The 22,037-nt window shown below is 45.0% G+C and overlaps 1 protein-coding gene across 2 annotated transcripts in view; it reads left to right on the plus strand.

Annotated features, from left to right (window-relative positions):
* Positions 1-22,037, plus strand: part of ZMAT3 (zinc finger matrin-type 3) — a 161,445-nt gene that overhangs the window by 15,036 nt on the left and 124,372 nt on the right. Inside the window, exons 4-8 of one of the 2 annotated variants that reach the window (XM_081954238.1) lie at positions 7,309-7,475; positions 7,834-7,937; positions 9,857-11,825; positions 11,865-12,907; positions 13,051-19,725. In XM_081954238.1, coding sequence (XP_081810364.1) covers positions 7,309-7,475; positions 7,834-7,937; positions 9,857-10,068 — 483 coding nt within the window. In that variant the 3' untranslated portion in view covers positions 10,069-11,825; positions 11,865-12,907; positions 13,051-19,725. Of the gene's footprint in view, positions 1-7,308; positions 7,476-7,833; positions 7,938-9,856; positions 11,826-11,864; positions 12,908-13,050; positions 21,142-22,037 lie in introns of those variants that run through there. The other variant, XM_081954237.1, reaches the window with a different exon arrangement.

Below are 22,037 nucleotides of genomic sequence, written 5' to 3' on the forward strand. Positions count from 1 at the left end.
ACCAAACTGGCTTAAGCATAGTGCATATATTTAATCCAGGGGTCCTCAAACTATGGCCCACAGCCAGATACGGCCCGCCAAAGCCATTAATCTGGCTCGCGCGGGGCCACGGGGCTGCCCCACCCACATCACCAGACCCCACTCACCTTCTGCAGGCTGGGGAGGCCAAAAATGGGACGTGCAGGGGCCTCTGGAGGCCAAACATGGGCCCGTTTTGTGTCTCCCCAGCAGAGAGAGAGAGGGAGAGGGAGGGAGAGGGAGAGAGAGAGAAAGAGGGAGGGAGAGGGAGGGAGGGAGAGAAAGAGGGAGGGAGAGGGAGGGAGAGAGAGAGGAGAAGAGAAGAGAAGCAGAAGTCCCTCACACACACTCTAAGGCAGCCGCATCCCTTCACTAACCTGTTTTCCACCCCAGGAACAAAACAAATTAAAGTTTAATTTGTGTGTATTGTTTGGACTGCTAAATTGGCCATGCTCACATGACCGCCTAGCCATGCCTACCTAGCTGATCCGGCCCCCCAACAGTTTGAGGGACCATGAATTGCTCCCCTGTTTAAAAAGTTTGAGGACCCCTGATTTAATCTATTGTTCAGATGAGGTTCTGCTAAATGATCTTGTTATAAAAGCTTATAACCTGATTCGCACATTATGTTCAGTTGGGGTTTACTTCCATCACCATATGTTGGATGTACCACAATTGGCTGGATTCAGACATTACATCAAGCCACAAGCCAGAATTTACAAAGCAAAATGGTGGGGTTTATACAGCATACTCAATCAAAGCAAACACATTGTAGCTTAGTACATTAGTTCTCAACTTTTTCTTCACCACAGACCTCCTTTAAATGCAGGAACTGGGTATGTTTAGCTTAATAGAAAGAAGGACTAGGGGAGACATGATAGCAGTGTTCCAATATCTCAGGGGTTGCCACAAAGAAGAGGGAGTCAAACTATTCTCCAAGGCACCTGAAGGCAGGACAAGAAGCAATGGGTGGAAACTAACCAAGGAGAGAAGCAACTTAGAACTGAGGAGAAACTTCCTGACAGTTAGAACAATTAATCAGTGGAACAGCTTGCCTCCAGAAGTTGTGAATGCCCCAACACTGGAAGTCTTTAAGAAGCCGTTGGATAGCCATTTGTCTGAAACAGTATAGGCCAGCGATGTCGAACCTTTTTTGGCTCGCGTGCCACAAGTGGGGGGAGCACAGGGGGGGTCGTGTGTGGGCGTGCCGCACCCATAATGCAACGCGCGACCCCCCAGTGTGCATGCGCGCACAATGCGTGACCCCCCATTTTTACATGCTTTTTTCGCCCTCCCCAGGCTCCAGAGGCTTTATAGGAGCCTGGGGAGGGCAAAAACAGCCTCCCCCGCCCCCCCCCCCCCGGAGGCCTTCCGGAGGCTTCAGGGACCGTCCGGAGGCTTCCCTGAAGCTTTCGGAATGCATAAAACCACCCTCGAGCAAATGGGAAGTGACTTCCGGGGTGCTCGGAGGGTCGTTTTAAGCGCTCCGAAGATGCCAGGGAAGCCTGCGGACGGTCCCTGAAGCCCCCGGAGGGGCGGGGGAGGCTCTTTTCGCCCTCCCCAGGCTCCTATAAAGCCTCTGGAGCCTGGGGAAGGCGAAAAATAGCTTTTAAAAAGGTGAACTCAGTTGGCCAGCGCGCGCATGCGCGCTGGCCAGCTGTCAGGGCAGCGCCTCGTGTGCCCTGACAAATGGCTCCGCGTGCCACTTGTGGCAAGCGTGCCATAGGTTCGCTATCACTAGTATAGGCTTTCCTGCCTAGGCAGGAGGTTGGACCTCAAGACCTCCAAGGTCCCTTCCAACTCTGCTATTGTATTGTATTGCCTTTTGTAGCCACGGATCTCCAAGACTTTCAAGATTTAAATCATAATATTTCTTCAAGCCTTAAGGGACCCTCTGTGACAACATTGTGCCCCCTCCTCCACAGACCATGGATTGAAAGCCATTGGCTTAGTACATTGTGGCAATCAAGTCTGTCTGCTTTGGGCTATTCGTTCTCTTGGAATTGTGGACAAACATAGATATTTCTTCCAGCGGAACTAATTACACATGTATCATTAGGTGGCATTTTCCAACATTAAAGGGAGAACTGGAAGGGACCTTGTAGGTCATCTAGTCCAGCGGTCACCAACCGGTGGTCTGTGAGAATATATTGGTGGTCCGCAGAAAAAATATTTCCATTTTTTATATTGCACTAAATCAGGGGTCCTCAAACTATGGTCCCTAGGCTGCATACGTGCAATGAACGCTTGTGCTGCTGCAGAGGATCTCTCCCTTCGGGGTCTTTTTGTGTGGGTCAGAGGGGGGCAGAAATTCTGGCTTAGGGTCTGCTTCAGCCTCCCGGTGTGGGGCTTTGGGTGAAGGCTGGAGGAAAGTGCTGCTGGTGGCGAAGAGCTGGAGGACCTTGTTGCAGTGGGGCTGCATCATGGCCTGGGACTGGCTGACCATCTAGCCCACTGAACCTCCAGGAGCCAGTACCTGGCCTTGCACTCTCACAGGTCTTCCCTCTGCTTGGAAAGCCTATGCTCATAGTCCTCAGTGAGGTGCTTCTGCTGCGCCTCCTTTTCGGTAAGAATTTGAACCGAGTCAGCTGTTTTGCCAACTCTTTCTCATGGTGGCTGCTTAGCTCCAACAACTGCTTCCTGTTGGGGCCCCAAGGAGCCCGGGCGGGCAGGCCAGGAGTGGCTGGCAGGGGAGGAGCAAGTAGAGGCTGACAAGGCGCCCCTTGACATGAGTGTGTTAGGAATGTAAGCTAACAGTTGGATCAGCAATATATAAACCATGATGGTAGTACTGTAGCTTTAAGTACTGCTGTAATGTGATTGGTTGCTGTTACCTCAAGCAGCCATAAGAGGGAGCCAGAATGACTGTTAGCTCTCTGTTTGTTAGATGCTGATTGGTGGATACTGAGTTACTGTGGGTTTTGCTACTGCTAGCGACTTTGTGTGCTGCACTGATTATATGATACTGGACTGTGTTCGAAGGATTATTTCCTTAACTGAGAACATTGATAACTGACTGACAGAACCATGTATGACTTGGACTTTAAATTGAACTCTGAATACCTCTATATTTCCACATAGTAAACTACTATTATTTATACTATTCGGTGTCTCTATATGCTGGTTTGTGTGTGTTCTTCCATACCACTCTCATTACACTTCTCCGCACACTTGCTCTCCTAATGGGGAGCTTACTTACTTAACAAGTGACATCGAGTTGGCACGCCCACCCAGTCACATGACCACCTAGCCACGCCCACACAGCCAGTCATTAGACAGATCATATTAGAGGTCAGCGGGATTTAAAATTATGAATTTAGTGGTCCCTGAGGTCCAAAAGGTTGCTGACCCTGATCTAGTCCAACCCCCCCCCCCCGTCCAAACAAACCCTACACCATTTTTGACAGATGGCAGGCCAGTCTCTTCTTGAAAGCTTTGAGTGATGAAGCTCCCACAACTTAAGGTAAAATAAGATTGTGGTTCAGCTGCCTACCCATTTGCAAATTTCAGTGGTTGGCCCTCTTAATCAAATACATATAAATGGGGTACAAAAGAAAAATACAGTTTGTTTTTTGGACCCGTTATGTGAAGATTCAGTTCTCTTGAGAAGTCTATAATGCTGGGAAAGGTGGAAGGAGCATGACCAGCAGAGGAGGACCTGAAGATCTGGTTGAGAACAGATTATCCTGGTCTTTCTAGCAATAGCAATAGTACTTAGACTATATGCTGCTTCACAATGCTTTACAGCCCTCTCAAAGAGGTTGACAGAGTCAGCATATTTGCCCCCAGCAATCTGGGTCCTCATTTTACCCACCTCGGAAGGATGGAAGGCTAAGTCAACCTTGAGCCAGTAAGAATCGAACTCCTGGAGTGAGCAGTGAGTTAGCCCTACAGTACTGCCTTCTAACCACTGCGCCACCAGTTTCTATCTTTGTGCTTGCAAAGAACTGATGCTGATTTGATGGGCCATAATCATGGCCAATCAAAAGCAATTTTTTCATTAAGTCCATTTGCGGCCCTCCCAGCTTCATTTTCTCTGGTAGAGACACCACGGGCTGGTTCTTTGCTGTTTCCAGGGTGGCCCCGTGGGCAAAATCTAAGCACTTCACACGCCGGATTCGGCCCGCAAGGCCTTGACTTTTGATACCTCTGCTCTTAGCTGCCAGGTGGGGAATACAAGCCATAAGACACATTCAGATGTATCCATAGGCCTGAAAGGATTAGGGAACTACAAAATAAATGATCCTGTGTGTGTCCTAGAAGAAACAACAGAGAAAATTGACTTTCTCTCTCTCAGTGTCGTTCAGATCCCTTAATTAAGGGAATTAATTATATTCCCTCAATTCAAGTGTAAATTCATAAATTTGGCCACTGGGGGGAGGCAGCTTCTTAGATTAAAAAAAGGGCAGCTTTAAAAATCTAAAATGACTTTCCACAATGCTTACTCTCATGAAAGTAAATGCGCTGTGTTGGGATTAATTTCCAGCGAAGTCATCTATGATGCTACGATTTTACAAAGTAGTTTGAAAAGGAGACTCATCAAAAATGTACTAGTACCCATGAACTAGTCAATACCTCAACCTAAAGACTGTTGGGGCAAATAATGGACAGATGAATAGGAAAATGAAAATTGAAAAAATGTTGAATTTTCTAAGAAAGTAGAATATAAATGTACTAAGGATAAACTTTAAAGTTGATAGGCTGCTGAAGCGCTAGAATTTTGGGAGTAATTTACAAAAAACAATAACACGCAATTGTAATCCTTTAAAGCCAGAAAGAAGATTAACGACTTAAAGTATGTTTTTATGGGGCGATGGTACCAATTTAAAAACATCGAATGAAAATAAAGGTAATGAACAATAGGAAATAATAAGAGGCCTTATTATTTGAATAAATATGGAGTAGAAACAGTGGTGGGAGTCAAATAATTTAACAACTGGTTCTCTGTCCTAATTTCTTCCAACAACCAATTCACCAAACTGCTCAGAAAGTTAACAACCGATTCTCCCGAAGTGGTGCGAACTAGTTGAATCCCACCACTGAGTAGAAAGTACTGTCCTGTGATGGATTTAGAGCTGGTTGAAGAATTGATACTTGTAAATAGTTCTTTATTATCCTGGAGGGAAATGTCAAATGAAGATCCTTTGTTAGAAATGACCTTGCTGTGGAAGGGAACGGATGCTTAATACATTTGCAGATGTCGCCAAGCTTGGTGAATTGCCTAATATTGAAGAGTACAAAATCACAATTCAAAATGACCTTGACTGGCTGGTGTGTGGAGTTAGATATAACAAGAACACCACCACTGTGCTAAACAAATCATTCCCTCACCACTGTCAAACTATTCACTAAGGGTGCATTACTAATACTATTAGTCTTCTCCTCGTTCCAATCACCCATCTCCTCCCACTTATGACTGCATGACTGTGACGGTTGCTTGTATCCTCACGATTTATATTGCTATTGATTGTTTCCTGATTGCTTATTTGTACCCTATGACTATCATTAACTGTTGTACCTTATGATTCTTGACAAATGTCCAATCACACTTGGCCAATAAAGAATTCTCTTCTCTTCTCTTCTCTTCTCTTCCATTCCATTCCATTCCATTCCATTCCATTCCATTCCATTCCATTCCATTCCATTCTATTCTATTCTATTAAAATGATGTTCATCTATCACAAGTATGTGATCCCTTTTTATTGGTTAAGAAGACCTGGCTTGATGGCATTGCTTTTGAAAAGGATCTGAGAGTTCTAGGAGACTATCGTCTGAACATGGATGTGTCAAATGCTGCAGGGGCTATAAAAAGGCCAATGCAATCATGCATTGAATTGCGTTACATCAGGGGTGTCAAACTCGAGTTCGTTGAGGACCGCATCAGGGCTGCGTGTGACCTTGAGGGGCTGGGGTTGGTGTGGCCAGCTCAACGTCACTCGTGTCGGGTGACCTGTTCTGCCAACAAAAATGGGCTCCCAAGGACCAAATCTTGTTTAAACCAGAACTTTTTCTCCTAGGTGTAATACCGGAGGGGTTTAAGAAAGATACACTTTATCTCATTATACATGTACTAGCTGTGGCGCGCATAACTTATGCACAATATTGGAAAAAAGAAAATACACCCATCAGAGCTAGATATAATCAGAAAAGTGTTGGCCTGCGCAGAAGCAGATAGGCTCGCTCTTGAACTTAAAAATAAAGGGGAATCAGAATATTTTGAAGTCTGGAACAGATTTTATGATCGGTATAAGACAAGGTGACAAGACTGGAACAAACTATATATTATGATTGGACAGAAGGATAGACAATGTATTAAGTAGGCTAATTGTTAATGGTTAAGACTAGCTGTATATAATGTGAATGTATGGTCACTTCGACTTCGCGGTACTGCATTGTTTTAAATGTAAAAATAATAAAAATATATTCAAAAAATAAAATTAAAAGATGGGCTCCCAAGGTCCGTTTTTGGCTGCAACCACTCTGCCAGCAAAAATGGAGCTTGGGAGTGCAGCCTGTGGCCCTCGCGAGCTCCATTTTCGGCTGCGATGGCCTCCTGCCACCCTCTGCCAGCGAAAATGGAGCTTGAGAGGGCCACGTTGAGCTGTCCTGAGCGGCGCCTAGGAGCAGAGCCTTCTCTGTGGCGGGCCCAGCCCTGTGGAATGACCTCCCTCCGGATATTAGGACCACCACTGACCTCCGCTCCTTCCGTGTAAAGCTCAAGACCCACCTATTCCAAATAGCTGGCCTGGCTCAACCATAACCTCATATCGCTCCTGACGGGTTTTTAATTCTGTAATTTTATTCAATGGGATTTTAAATTGTGTTTTTAATTGTTCTCACTCATCAGTCTACCTCCTCCATGCACATGTATATGTCTTTGTTCTTATGTATGTGTGTCTTTATCTGTATTTTATTTGTTTTGATTGTACGCCGCCCCGAGTCCTTCGGGAGAGGGTTGCGGCTAACAAATAAAATTATTATTATTATTATTATTATTATTATTATTATTATTATTATTATTATTATTATTATTATTATTATTATTATTATGTTCTCATTGACAGAGGCACTGCGGGTTTCCTGTTTCCAGGGTGGCTCCCTGGGCCAAATCTAAGCACCTGGCGGACCGGATCTGTCCCCCGGACCTTGAGTTTTACACCCCTGTGTTACAAAACTGTAGCACCAGGTCCCGAAATTGACAACTTTGGGAAGAGGCTCATGCAGAAATTTTGTTTGGAAAGAAAAACAACTGCTTTGATATATCTGAATCTATTTTCCTGTTTTGCCCAGGGGTCCTCCCCGAAACCAGGAGGACGTGTGATCTTGGCCACGGAGAATGATTATTGCAAACTGTGTGATGCATCGTTTTCTTCGCCAGCGGTGGCCCAGGCTCACTACCAGGGCAAGAATCACGCCAAGAGGCTGCGCCTGGCCGAGGCACAGAACAACTCGTTCTTGTAGGTATTACCGTGTTTCCCCCCAAATAAGACAGGGTCTTATTCTTTTCACCTCCGAAATAAGCGCTTGGCCTTATTTTCGGAGAGGTCTTATTATTTTTGAGGTGCAGTTGGCGGCGAGCGTTGTCACCTCATGGCTGCTGCTGTGTTGCAATATTTTTGGGGAGGGCTTATTTTAGCACATGCGCTCAAAAGCTCGATTGGGCTGATTATCCGGGGAGGTCTTATTTTCAGGGAAACAGTATCAAAACACTCAGCAGCGGTAACAAAAGTTCTGCTAACTTTTCCTGCCAATGCCTGTAAAATCTTCCTCACTTCCCCGGCAATTAAATGTGTGTTTTCGTATCGTCAATAATAGGGAATCGCCCGAAGTGGCCGGCAAAAGGAAAGCGCGAAAAGAAGGAAATGAATTCAAGATGATGCAGAACAGAAGGAATGTTTATGCTGTGCAAAACAACACAGGTACAGTAAAGAGCGGGAAGAGCCCTTGGCATCCTCCAGGCCAAACCACAATTTGGTGGAATTCGGTTGTCTTTTTTCTTAAATAGAGTAAAATAAAAAGCAGAACTTTGTCTGGCTCTAAGGCAGAGGTCTCCAAACTCCGCAACTTTAAGACTTGTGGACTTTAACTTCCAGAATTCCTCAGCGAGCCATCCACAAGCCTTAAAGTTGCCAATGTTTGGAGACCCCTGTTCTAAGCCAAGGAAACACCATTTCAGCCCTAGTTCCTTTCCTTTTTAAAAAGGTTGCAAGTTTGTTCTGACCCAGGTTTCCTTAGAAAGCAAGAAGCAAAGTCTTGGTCCCAACAAAACCTCTCTTATTTACACGACTGTGAATTCCTTTCACTCACAGTCAGCAAGGCTTGGCAAACAGTCTCTCAGAGGAATGTTTATCCACATGCACCTTATCTCGCTTATAGCGCTTCCAAGTAACTAGCTTCCAAACACAGGGCAAAGCAAAACTTGGCACAGAGTCTCTTATAATCTGAAACAGAACTTTCCAGGCCAAAATTTACGAATTGTTTCCTGCAAAAGCTCACTCTTCGTTCGTTCCTCTTTTGTTTCCTCTGGGAGGGGCCAATCACCTCCAATGTGTGGCTTTATTCTTAACTCGCCCCTGCTTTCTTAGTTGTTCTTGTCTTCTGGTAGCTCTGTGAATGCGCACACTGGGAACAGGCTCCAACTGTTCTTCTGCTACACTGCTGTCAAACTCCCTCTCTGCCTCTGAAAGCTTGTCTGAGTTTTCCTCAGTCCCCAGGACTGACCCATGTTCCTCCCCAAATCTGTTGCCAGCTCTGCTGGTTGCCGGTGAGCTACAACAGCAGAACTGAATATCAAAAAGTCCACTTATCCTACTCCCTGTATCTCCTCTGGAACTCATGAGCTCTTCATGAGTAGAATTCTCTCCCCCTCCCAACCCCAGTGCTGTAGCTTAAGTTTTCTTAATACAGGTGGGTCTTTGATTTGTGAGCACAATCGAATGCAAAATTTCCATTGCTAAGCAAGATAGCTCTTAAGTGAGTTTTGCTCCCATTCTTGCTGCAGTTGTTAAGTGTATCATTGTGGTTGTTACGTTAGCAATACGGTTGTTAAATGAATCTGGCTCCCTCATTGATGTCAGGGTTCCAAATAGCATCCAAAAGAAAATCAGAGTTCGAGGCAAAGCATTCCTCAAAGTTCCAATTTATTAAGAATGCCATGTTGGCACATCTGGGGAAACCCGAATCTGAAAGCTTCCCGGTTTTCCCCCACCCAGTTGAAAATTCAAGATGTTGCCCCCACACCCACAGGGTCCAATCTTCCACTGCCATGCTGGCAGTTCCACCCATCCAGTTCTGGTCAGGTGCAGAGGTGCAAAGACAAAGGATGACCTTGGCTTTCTAGAAAGAATTTTGTTATGGCTACATATCATCTAACTCCCATTTTCGAACAATAGAAAATGCATAGCAGAATAATAGAAAGTATGGCAGGCCAAAGATCCAAAAGAAAAGATGGCTGCAGGCCTGACAATTGACTTTGCTCATCAGAAGTTTGCAAAAGGTGATCACATGACCTCCGGACACTGCAACCGTTGTAAATACATGCCGCTTGCCCCAGTGTCTGAATTTTGATCATGTGATTCCAGGAATACGGCAAAGGTTGTAAGCCATTTTCCCCCACCAGTGCTATTGTACGTTTAAACACTTATTAAACTGTTGTAAGTAACGAACGAACAGTTGTAAGTCAGAACTGCCTGTATTCAAGACAAGGTACTGGTTCTCCTGAGTTGTTCATGTCTTTTGAAGGCAGCACCAAGTGAGCTCTGGTGGATGTCACCTTCTCGGGAAATTCTTCCTGGTTGGCTGTATCCCAAAAATGCCTTGCTTGCTTGCTTTCCTCCAGGTCCTTACTTCAACCCACGTTCCCGTCAGCGGATACCTCGTGACCTCGCCATGTGTGTCACCCCCAGCGGCCAGTTCTACTGCTCCATGTGCAACGCTGGGGCCAGCGAAGAAGTGGAGTTTCGGCAGCATTTGGAGAGCAAGCAACACAAAAGCAAAGTCTCCGAACAGCGGTATAAGAATGAGATGGAGAACCTCGGCTACGTCCAATGAGACTCGATCCCTGATAGCTGCTCTTCCTTTTTTTGACTTTTCCCTATGTAGGGAGCAGCTTCTGCTTGCTTGCCTGCCACTGCCCTGCATCTGTGCTCTGTGCCTTAGGAGGCCTGCTCCCCAGCTCTCTCCGTGCATCTCAAAAACTCGCAAACCTATCCGTGAAGTCAATGAATTTCAGTTCGGAAGACAAGAGAAACGGGGCCACGCTCCCAATTGGCAGGAAGGCGTGTCACAGGATGTTGGATGTTGATGTGTTCGGTCCATTAGCTGCCTTTGAAGGAGAACCTGCCCCGTTTACTGGCCCCCTGCCCTTCCCCTTGCATGAGTGAGCTTTGCTTGAGAAGGTAGTGTGAAGAGTTCAACCCCCCCCCTTTTTATTTTGCTGTGCATTGTGCCACTTTTGCATATGGCGACTTGGTGGAACAAATGACAAAAGGTCAGCTTAAGGTGTCACCTCTCTGGGGAACACTTCCAATTCCTCCTCCCTGGTTAAATCCCACAATCTCTAGTTGTACAGCAGTTGGGGGGGGAGGGGAGCAGAGACAGGAAAAGCCTCTGTGGCTAGTCAGAATGTGTTCTGACCTAGGCTTCCTTAAAAACCATGAAGCAGAGTCTTGGTCCCAGCATAACCTCTTTGATTTACACAACTGTGAATTCTTTTCATTCACAGTCAACAAGGCTTGGCAAACAGTCTTTCAGAGGAATATTTATCAGCACGAACCTTATCTCACTTGGCGAGCTGCCAGATAACTAGCTTCCAAATCCAGGGCAAGACAACACTTGGCACAGTGTCTCTTATAGTCACAAACAGAACTTTCCACTCTTGAAGCGACCGAAGGAACAAATTGTTTCCTGCAAAAGCCCCCTCCCCCTTCGCTCCTCTTTTGTTTCCTGTGGGAGGGGCCAATCACCTCCAAGGTGTGGCTTTACTCCCAGGTCGACCCTGCTTTCTTAGTTGTTCTTGTCTTCTGGCAGCTCTGCGCATGCGCACACTGGGAACAGGCTCCAGCTGTTCCTCTGCCTCACTGCTCTCTAGCTCCCTCTCTGCCTCGGACGCAGAGCCCTCGTCTGAACTTTCCTGAGCCCCTAGGACTGGCCCATGTTCCTCCCCAACCTCCTCACTGTCCGACTCTGCGGCCAGAACAGAATGATAAGAACTGGGCGAATTGAACCAGTAGAGACTCAGCTGCTATTAAAAAGTAAGCGGGGGGCAGGGGTGGGGAAGGAAAAATGTAGTGCACTGGCTGACTGCTTGAGTGAGTCTTGGAAAGAGAGATTCTTTTGTTTTTTAGGCCCATCCAGAAGCCAAGAGAAAGATGTATTGTTTTAATAAATAGCAAACGAATGCTATGCCCTGGTGAGGTCTGAAGCATTTTCGAGACAGGCACCGCACTGGAAAAGGCTTCCGGCTTCAATTCAATAGCATCCGGTTCCTCTACATCAGGGGGGTGTCAAACTCAAGGACCGTGGGCCAGATCTGGCCCCCGGGATGCTTAGATCTGGCCCGCAGGGCCGCCCTGGAAAAGGCGACAGACCGGCCCGCAATACTTCTGCCAACAAAAATGGAGCTCAGGAGGGCCACACACGTCCCTTCTGGGCTCCGTTTTTCCTGGCAGAGGGTTGCAGGAGTCCGTCTCAGCCAAAAATGGAGCTCAGGAGCCCGTTTTCTCTGGCACAGCACTCAGGCCACCACAGGCGCCCCTGATACTAGCGATGTAGAGCTGGCCACGCCCCCTGGCCACTCCCCTCTCGGGGTCAGACACAATCCTGATGCAGCCGTCAACGAAATCGAGCTTGACCCCACTGTTCTACATACTCGAGCTGCGGTCGCATCCTTGCAAAATAATAATTTATTATTATCTATTAGGGACGATCCAATGCTGGGTTTGAAACCTAATTCAAGTATGCTTGGGTGCCATGCGTTAGAATGAATGAGAGAATTTCCTTTCCCTAAATTGGGGCTTTTTAATCTGTTGGAATGGCTTCTAAGATGACGTTGACTTGCGTACTTCGAATGAAATAGGAAAAGCAGGTCTCAAATTATTATGAAACCACTGGCGTCTTTTCCAGTCCTCATATTTTCTACCATGAATTGGTTTTTTTAAAAAAAAAAAATGCTTCCCAGTTTGGGCAAAACAGCCACAATCAGTCCTGCATTTTTGATTTGAGAACAGAAAAAATCGGAAAATGATTCCTTTTTGTTTGTACTGTACTGTATTGTTTCAGTTAGTTCTAGTGAGGGAGGCTAGTAGCCTCCAGATCTCTAGAATTCTGCTTTCTGACTCAAGTGCTTCCTTTAAAGCACATCCTAGACCAGGGTTGGGCAGCTATGGTTCCTTTATGACCTGCAGACTTCAATTCCCAGAATTCCTGGCTCAGGAATCCTGGGAGTTGAAGCCCAAAGGCCATAAAGCCACCATAGTTGCACCCTCCCCATCCTAGACAAATGCATAGGTACTATGCATGAACCTGTATGCTGTCCTTGGGAACTTTTAACCCGAATCAAGTGAAACTGTTCTCATTAGAAGTCTCTGTCTTTCTCTGGAGGTTGACCATGTAGAGATGGTCCCCAGCTCCTATCTTGGGCGTGCTTGCAGGAATTATATTTCCTTGCAATCTTAACTGTTAAAGGAATTGGTGTTCTCTCCTTTTTAATATGCTCATGTAGTGTTCAGGTGGCAACAATGCAGCATTCCACCACAACACCAACACGGTGCAATCCTCTCTTCCTCATGGGTACCTTTTTGTTTTTAACTTTTCATTTGTAACCTCCCGAGTTTTAAGCTTTCTGAAAGTTGCCTTTCCGGTTCTCCTAATCTTAAGTCTTTAGACAGGGGTGTCCAAAGTTGGGAACTTTAAGACTTGTGGACTTCAACTCCCAGAATTCCCCAGCTAGCATGGCTGGCTGGGGAATTCTGGGAGTTGAAGTCCACAAGTCTTAAAGTTCCCAAGTTTGGACACCCCTGTCTTTAGAGATAGATGCTACAGTTCTCCACCCCCAGCCCTGGGCTATCCAGGTGGGTTGGACTTCAGTTCCCATAATTCCACCACCACATACGAGAGTCGTAAACTCGGCACACCTGAAAGCACTAACAAGTGGTTTAATCTTTTGCTAGGTTCAGTCCTATTGTTAGAAGTTTCATTTACAAGTGGGAGAAAAGACTAGATTTGAAGTAAAGGACATATCCATGCAAAGGAATAAAAAAAAAACTGAGATACTTAAGACAGGAGTTGAGATGGAGTAGTACCCAATTGTTGTTTCTCCTAAAACTCAACTGATGACTTCACTGAGGACAGTATAGCTCAGGGGTGGGCTGCTACGGGTTTGCACAGGTTTGGGAGAACCCATAGCTAACGTTATGGCTGCTTCGGAGAACCTCCAAATTCCACCCTGGCTGGCCCCTCTCACCTCTTCCATCCCTCCCCTTCCAGGGGAGCCTGTTTGGATGTGAGGTGAGAGCAGGACCCACTCAGAGGCTCAGGGATGGGGAAAAAATGGTCTTCCATGAAGTTCCAGAAAGCTGGAGATGGTCCCGTTGCCTCCGGAGCCCTCCGGGAAAGCAAAAATGCCCCCTACCCCGCCGTAGTGCAGGAGGCCAACTAGGCCACGCCTACCATAGCCCCCACCTAGCAGAGAACCCATTGCTGAAATTTTGGAAGCCTACCCCTTGTATAGATCTATCAAAAATCCAAATGCATTATGAAGGGCACATTAGCTCTTAACGAATAGAAGATAATATCTTTTGATCAGGGTGAACTGTGGAGCCCTTGGGTCTCTCTGAGTTCGGAGGGTTTTCTGCAGACCTTTCATTACCCAATGAGATAACATCAACTGAGAGCAAACCCCACTCCTTTCTAGCACTGAGAATTCAAGAAAGCAAGTTCGGAGAGCATCAAGGACTCCCCATCAGCTCTTGAAGGTTAAGGATGGGTATCTTTGGCATAAATCTTCAGCCTGTTCGGAAGTTTGTAGACTTAATGAATGATTATAAACCCTAAGAGGAGACAATTGGAAAGGGGAAACAAAGGAAATGAAATATTTATCAAAGTTGTCTCTCTGGCCAGTAGATTGATTTTTTTTTTGTGTACTTGTGCTGCTACTAATCTGTATATTTTTGTATTTATTTTGATCCTGCTGACCATTAATAAGCTCACAAATATTTAAGGTGTTATCTGATGGGTTTTATTATTATTATTATTTGTTGTTCGCTTTGTTAACTTTGAAAACACCCATATCATTACTTTTTGAAAAGTTATTTATTGTGTTTCTAGAAATGTGTTTCCTTTTGACCTTTCCATGTACGTTTTGTTCTTAAATGATCCCTCTAGGGATCATGCGATCATTGGAATTGAGCGGCCAGGCAAATACTATATGCATCTTCGTTATTATGAGATCAACCTGATGGCATGGACGTTTGTAGGAGCGGTCTTAGAGATTTGAGCGCCCTAACAATCCTTGCTAACTTTGTTAACGCTCATCTGTAGAGGGACCGGGTTAAATTAATTTAAATTATTGAATCTCAACCTCTCCTGACTCCAAATTAGAAAGGGCGATACAATAAAACCGTAAAAGAGAACAGGAACTAGATGGCAAGACTGTCTAAGCAGCCCCACTCACCCCCAAATAAATCTGACAGGGGCCCCAACAGGGTGGGATTCTACCAGTTTGGGTGAACTGGTTTGCTCCGGCGTTCAGCTGGGCCCACTAACCCTAACCCATCCCTGCACTATAATCACCTATATTCCCTTTTCTGAAGCCCAGCTGACATGCATGACAGAGTAGTTTGACACGTCTCAGCTGTTTTCCTCCCCAGCAGTGATACGGAAGGCAATTTCCCTGTAAATTTGTGCATGCATGTGCAGTGAACTGGTTGCTAAACCGGTAGGATCCCAAACTCAACCACTCTAACCCAGTGCCCAGAAATTTAGCCAGTTCCATTAAGGCAATGTTTCTCAAGCTTGGCAACGTGAAGATGTCCGGACTTCAACTCCCAGAATTCCCCAGCCAGCTGGCTGGGGAATTCTGGGAGTTGAAGTCCGGATATCTTGACGTTGCCAAGCTTGAGAAACACTGCATTAAGGCTTTCAGGAACACTCCGTTCAATTTGAAAGATTCATTGGTTCTTATCTTCTTCTTTTTTACTGCACAATTATAAAAGATTCTGTCTGTGACATATTCTTTTTGTTGTTGTTGAGATAAGAGTTGAACATAGGAATTTAAATTTATCTCCCAAACACCGGATACTGATCTTAATATAGCATTTTGTGCTTCTGTAATGATTGTTAAATTTAGCTACTTGATTTAGGATAAAAAACCTTAACAATGTTGGTTTAAAAAGACGAAGAAGCCCTTTCTGCTGTTTATTGTCGTTAAAGATTAAAAAGTGCAAATTACTGCCTCTGGCATTAATAGACGTTGCCTAGATATTAAATTTGAGGCAGTTTTCATTTCCATCATATAAAATTGCCATCAGGATCCTCTTTTGCAAAAGTTAAATTGCCATGGGGAGGGGGGGGGACCTGCGCACGCGCGCTCTGATAGCAGTTGTAAAGAGATCATTTATGCAATGTTTCTGATTATCTGATTCTTTCCAAAAGGAGGAAGAAATTTAATTACTTTTTTTTCCTCAATCTATGCTTGAGATTGTCCCATTCTAAAGCATCGTATGATGGCTCAGTGGCCAAGACGCTGAGCATGTCGATCAGAAAGGTTGTCAGTTCAGCGGTTTGAATCCCTAGCGCCGCATATCGGAGTGAGCTCCCGTTACTTGTCCCAGCTTCTGCCAACCTAGCAGTTCGAAAGCACGTAAAAATGCAAGTAGAAAAATAGGAGCCACCTTTGGTAGGAAGGTAACAATGTTCCGTGCGCCTTCAGCATTTAGTCATCCCGGCCAATGACCACGGAGACGTCTTCGGACAGCGCTGGCTCTTCGGTTTTGAAACGGAGATGAGCACTGCCCCCTAGAGTCAGGAATGACTGCCACATGTGTGAGGGGAACCTTTACTTAAAGCATCGTATCAGTTGGACATACAAGTACTGTAGGACTTGTATTACTCTTACGTACAAATTCTCATTCTTGAATGCTAAGCAGGCAATAATGTGGGTTTTTTTGAAAGGTTGGAAGGGACGTTGAACCCTTCCTTCTTTCTCTCTTTTGCTCCAAATTCATAGATCCACACAGAAGAGCTTGGAGGTCTTCTACAATGCCCTATCTGGGACAGAACCTCATATCTCTCACAGAAGTCACTATCCAATCTGTTCAGCGATGTTCAGTTTCTAGTTTCACATTCTGGCTTAAGATTGCAAGCTAACTCTGAAAGTGATTCAATTCAGTAAGAAGACACTTGCCAGATTGACTTACCAGGACATGTTTTTTGGTGGGGAAATGTGGAATTTTAGTTTTGTTTAGGATGAAGGTGATTGGAGCGAAGAGATGCCTTGATCCCATGTTTGGCATGCTGTGAATTGCTTAGAGCTTCATAGTTACCTTCATAGAAGCCAAGATCATGCGGTTTATTCAAGGTTTCCAACCTTGGCGACTTTAAGACTTGTGGACTTCAGTTCCCAGAATTCAGAACTCATCATGGTCCACTGAGGAATTCTGGGAGTTGAAGCTCACAAGTCTTAAAGTTGCCAAGGTTGGAGAGCCTTGGTGGTTTTAGCTTAGAGCAGCAGACCCTGCCAACAAAAGTGCCTATAGTCAAGGCTATGGTTTTCCCAGTTGAAATGTACGGTTGTGAAAGTTGGACCATAAGAAAGGCTGAGCACTAAAGAATTCAGGCCTTTGAACTATGGTGCTGGAGAAGACTCCTGCGAGTCCCTTGGACTGCAAGGCGATCAAACCAGTCAGTCCTAGAGGAGATCAACCCTGACTGCTCTTTAGAAGACCAGATCCTGAAGACGAAACTCAAATACTTTGGCCACCTAGTGAGAAGGAAGGACTCCCTGGAGAAGAGCTTAATGCTGGGAAAGATTGAGGGCAGAAGAAGGGAACAACAGAGAATGAGGTGGCTGGCTGGAGTCAATGAAGCAGTAGGCGTGAACTTAAATGGACTCCAGAGGATGGTAGAGGATGGGAAGATCTGATCCATGGGGTCACAATAGGTCGGACACGACTAACACAACTAACAAAGCCTGCTGAGGTGACATAAGTCACAGTTTAAACAAAAATTGATCCGTGTTGACAGGCAGAGTAGAAGTGTTATAAAAGCTCGTTTTGGGATTAATCCTAGTGGACAATGAGTGGACTAAGATACATCAACCTACATTGATATATAATTATCCCTGTCAGATTTATTTCTTAGCTAACATTACCACCAAAGAAACTTGTGTTGGGATTTGGGGTGGGAGAAAAACACAAATTGGTATTGGCAACTTTGAGGACTGCTGGCTTAGTGTAATATGTGAAACCAATCACTGTGTTTTGTGAACTATTTGTGGCTTAGCACCAGTTATAAACTCAACTACTATGGCTGAGGTAACTTTGGAACCATGTTTGTGGTTTCTTAACATGATGTTAGAACCCAGTCACTGCTTTCCACAGAGATGTCCATGGCTTAATATACTTATTGAGTTGTGCAATGCAAGAGTACCTACATAAATACACCTATTATTACCCAAAACAAGAGGGACGAAATCTGTATGTTTGTAGTGTTTGGTTGGAAATCACCTCAATTTAAAGGTGTAAAATGTATTTCTGGGTTCAGTGGGAACTTTTGTATTAAGAGACATCCTTTAATGTGAGTTGTTAACTGTGACATATTGCAGAGAACTTTGGGAAATAACAGCATTTGCGGTTGTCTTTTATTTTTTTATGGCCTTGAGGATCTACTGTCTCTGTCCTCTGGTTTCTATGCCAGGAACATGGCTTCATTTTTTTCTCTTCCTTTTCAGAGTCTTAAACATGGCATTTTCAGTCTTTATGTCTCGTAATATGCCTCACTGTGGAGCTTCAGCCCCACAAAGCCGCTGACAAGATGCAGCACTTAAGACTTTGCACAGCTTTCTAATAAAAACGTCCTGTTTGGATTGTGATGAATATTAAATGGTGTGTTGTGTTAAAATGTGTCACAGGTTACGTACGTTTCAACAATCGGCAGGCATGGCCTTCCGGTAGGCCCGCTTTTCACTCTCCAGAGGTTCCGGAGGCTTCCCTGAGCCTCCGGGAAGGCAAAAACAGACTCCCCTCCGGCTCCAGAAGCCCTCCAGAAGCTGAAAACAGGCCCATTTTTGGACTTCCGGCAGGCTCGGTATTTGCCATCCCAGACCCTCCGTGTGCCCCCTGCACTTACCTGGCATCCAAAATGGGCCGCATGGAGACTCCTGGGAGGGGTGGGGTGAGCGGGGCCAACTACCGGTTCATTTGAACCAATGTGAACCGTTTGAATCCCACCACTGAAATCTGCAATATAAACAACACAACCCATTTGAAAAAAATCTGAAAGCTCGATAGCCATAATATGGTAAAACCTTAATGCATTTATTTGTTCTTCCCATATTGTGCGATCTCAATCAATTGCAATTTATTGCAATAAGTCTTGGTTAAGCCAACTGTCACCCGGTATGAAGTGCTCACCCTATGCAAAACCATCTCTTTATTTACAGAATTTATGAATTGAGTTGGAGACTGGCTGATCTCTTCTTTCAAGGTCTGCAGCCTCTCCTTCTAGCGTGTGATATTCTCCATATATGTGGCAAGATATACATAGGATGAGATGGCTTTTTTCCCCATGTGGTATCTCACCACTTTGTATTTGTCACTGCTCAGTCAACTAATTTATTTATATGTTACCTTTGGAGGGTGAAAAGGTGACCTCGGCAGCTTTCCCACCTCAAATTAAAACCCTTTTAACACAAATTTTCCTTCCAATTTACTTTTTTTATGGTAAGACTACAAAAATTAGCGTACAATCTCCCCAAACGAAACTAAGAAATAAAGGGGAAAAAAATCCAAATTAGAAAAAAAATCAGAAACGTATCAATACAAAATATCTAAAATATTTTGCAAACCACTACATATTTACAAAATATGTCCTATAATAGTATCCTGATATGAAATAATAGAAGTAATTTAAAAATACCTAAGATTACAACTCTATTGTTGTATGGACCATAAAGTCTGTCCCATTTTCTGCCTCATTTTCTGATTATTTTTGTATTATTGTAACCAATTTTGTTGTATTTAAGTGCAATGACAATAAAGATTATACATATACTTATTTTCCAAAATGGAGAAGTTACACATTTTCAAAAGTTGATCGTTAATATCCCGAATAATATAAAAATGCAGGAAATCCTCAATTTATGACCACAACTGAGCCTAACATAGAAATTTCTGTTGCTAAGTAAGACAATGATTAAGTGAGTTTTGCCCCATTTTATGACCTTTCTTGCCACAGTTGTTAAGTGAATCACTGCACTTGTTAAGTTAGGAACACAGTTGTTAAATGGCTTCCCATATACTTCCAGAAGGTCACAAAAGGTGATCACATGACCCTGGGTAACTGCAACCGTCATAAATACATGCCAGTTACCAACTATCTGTATTTTGATCACGTGACCTTGGGGATGGTTGTAAGCATAAAATACCCGTCTGAAGTCACTTTTTTCCAGTGCTGCTGACTTTGAATGATCACTTAAACAAATGGTTGTAAGTTGAGGACTACCTGTACATTCATTAAGTAACTCCCATGCCCAACCATAATTTCACAATACTGAATGCAAATTTTTGGAAACAGTTTAAGGTAAAGGTTCCTCTCGCACAAATATGCTAGTCATTCCCGACTCTAGGGGGCGGTGCTCATCTCTGTTTCAAAGCCGAAGAGCCAGAAGATGTCTCCGTGATCATGTGGCCGGCATGACTAAAGGCAGAAGGCACACGAAACACTTGCCTTCCCACCAAAAGTGGTTCCTATTTTTCTATTTGCATTTTTTTACGTGCTTTTGAACTGCTCGGTTGGCAGTAGCTGGGACAAGTAACAGGAGCTTAGTCCATTACACGGCCCTAGGGATTTGAACCGCCGAACTGCCAACCTTTCTGATCGACAAGCTCAGTGTCTTAGCCACTGAGCCACTGTGTCCCGGAAACAGTTTAGCAACGCCCAAATCAAAACAGGATTTTAGAACGGAGGGTTTGCAGCATAGGACTTTAGCAATCAACCCTCAGAATTATGAGGGAAACCTCTGAATGTTAGGGGCTGGCTGCAAAAGCCCAATGCTGCAAGCCCTCCTTGCCAAAATCCTGCTTGGATTTCAGGACACGTTTTTTCAGACAATCGCCAGAGACAAGAGAGAGCCCTTTGCTCTCAAAGACCTGCCTGCCAAAGGAAATCTATCCTGCATGAGGCCTCAATCCCTCTGGCAGGCAGGTCTTTCACTGAAAAAAATCATCCTGGAAATTTGTTAGGATATTCATGACTGGGAGAAACATGGTAACAAGGTCAGCCAATGAATAGGCATAGCAACTAAGTCAGCCAATGGGAGCTTAAACAGATCTGAGTCTGTGCTGAGAATCAAAACAAACTACTCTGTCTGCTCGGAACTCTAAAATGAAGCTAACTGTTCTCTCCTGCTTGTGTTCTGCTTGTAACTTCTACCACATTGAAAGAATCTACTATTGGTATTGTACATTTATCTTCATGTGTTAATATGTATATAAAGAAGTTAATGAATCCAGCTGAATCAGTTATCTGTATGCTTTCTGGAAGTGATTTTCTGCAACAAACTCTGACAAAATTGAAAAGGAGACAGTCATCTCTGGCGGCTGTCTAAAAAAGGTCCGTCTGTCCATCCGTCTTTTCGCTTGTCTCTTGATTGTTTTGTCTCCTGAGCCTTTTACACATAGGCTTTGCAATATATAATAATATTATTTGCAATAAACAACAATAACAAAAGATCCACCCTGTTTGATGAAAAGAAGGACTAGGGGAGACATGATAGCAGTCTTCCAATATCTCAGGGGTTGCCCCAAAGAAGAGCGAGTCAAGCTATTTTCCAAAGCACTTGAGAGCAGGACAAGAAGCAATGGGTGGAAACTAATCAAGGAGAGAAGCAACCTAGAACTGAGGAGAAATTTCCTGACAGAACAATTAATAAGTGGAACAACTTGCCTCCAGAAGTTGTAAATGCTTCAACACTGGAAGTCTTTAAGAAGAGATTGGATAGCCATTTGTCTGAAATGCTATAGGGCAGTGATGGCGAACCTATGGCACGCATGCCACAATGGCACGCGGAGCCATTTGTCAGGGCACGCGAGGCGCTGCCCTGTCAGCTGGCCAGCACACATGTGCACGCTGGCCAGCTGAGTTCACCTTTTTAAAAGCTATTTTTCACCTTCCCCAGGCTCCAGAGGCTTTATAGGAGTCTGGGGAGGGCGAAAAGAGCCTCCCCCCCCGGAGGCTTCAGGGACCGTCCGGAGGCTTCCCTGAAGCCTTCGGAACGCTTAAAACCACCCTCCGAGCAAACCGGAAGTGACTTCCGGGTTGCTCGGAGGGTCATTTTAAGCATTCCGAAGGCTTCAGGGACCGTCCGGAGGCTTCCCTGACGCCTTCGGAGCACTTAAAACCACCCTCCGAGCAACCTGGAAGTCACTTCCGGTTTGCTCGGAGGGTGGTTTTAAGCGTTCCGAAGGCGTCAGGGAAGTCTCCGGACGGTCTCTGAAGCCTCCGGAGGACCTCTGGGGGGGGCGGGGAGGCTTTTTTCGCCCTCCCCAGGCTCCTATAAAGCCTCTGGAGCCTGAGGAGGGCGAAAAAAGCATGTAAAAATGGGGGGGGGCGTTGTGCACGCATGCGCACTGGGGGATCGCGCGTTGCATTATGGGTGCGGCACGCCCGCACACGACCCCCCTGCTCCCCCCACTTGTGGCACGCGAGCCAAAAAAGTTTCGCCATCGCTGCTATAGGGTTTCCTGCCAAAGCAGGGTGTTGGACTAGAAGACTTCCAAGGTCCCTTCCAACTCTGTTATTCT

Source organism: Natrix helvetica, assembly GCF_964273705.1.
Source record: "Natrix helvetica genome assembly, chromosome: 5".
In the NCBI taxonomy this organism is placed as follows: Eukaryota; Metazoa; Chordata; class Lepidosauria; order Squamata; family Natricidae; genus Natrix; species Natrix helvetica.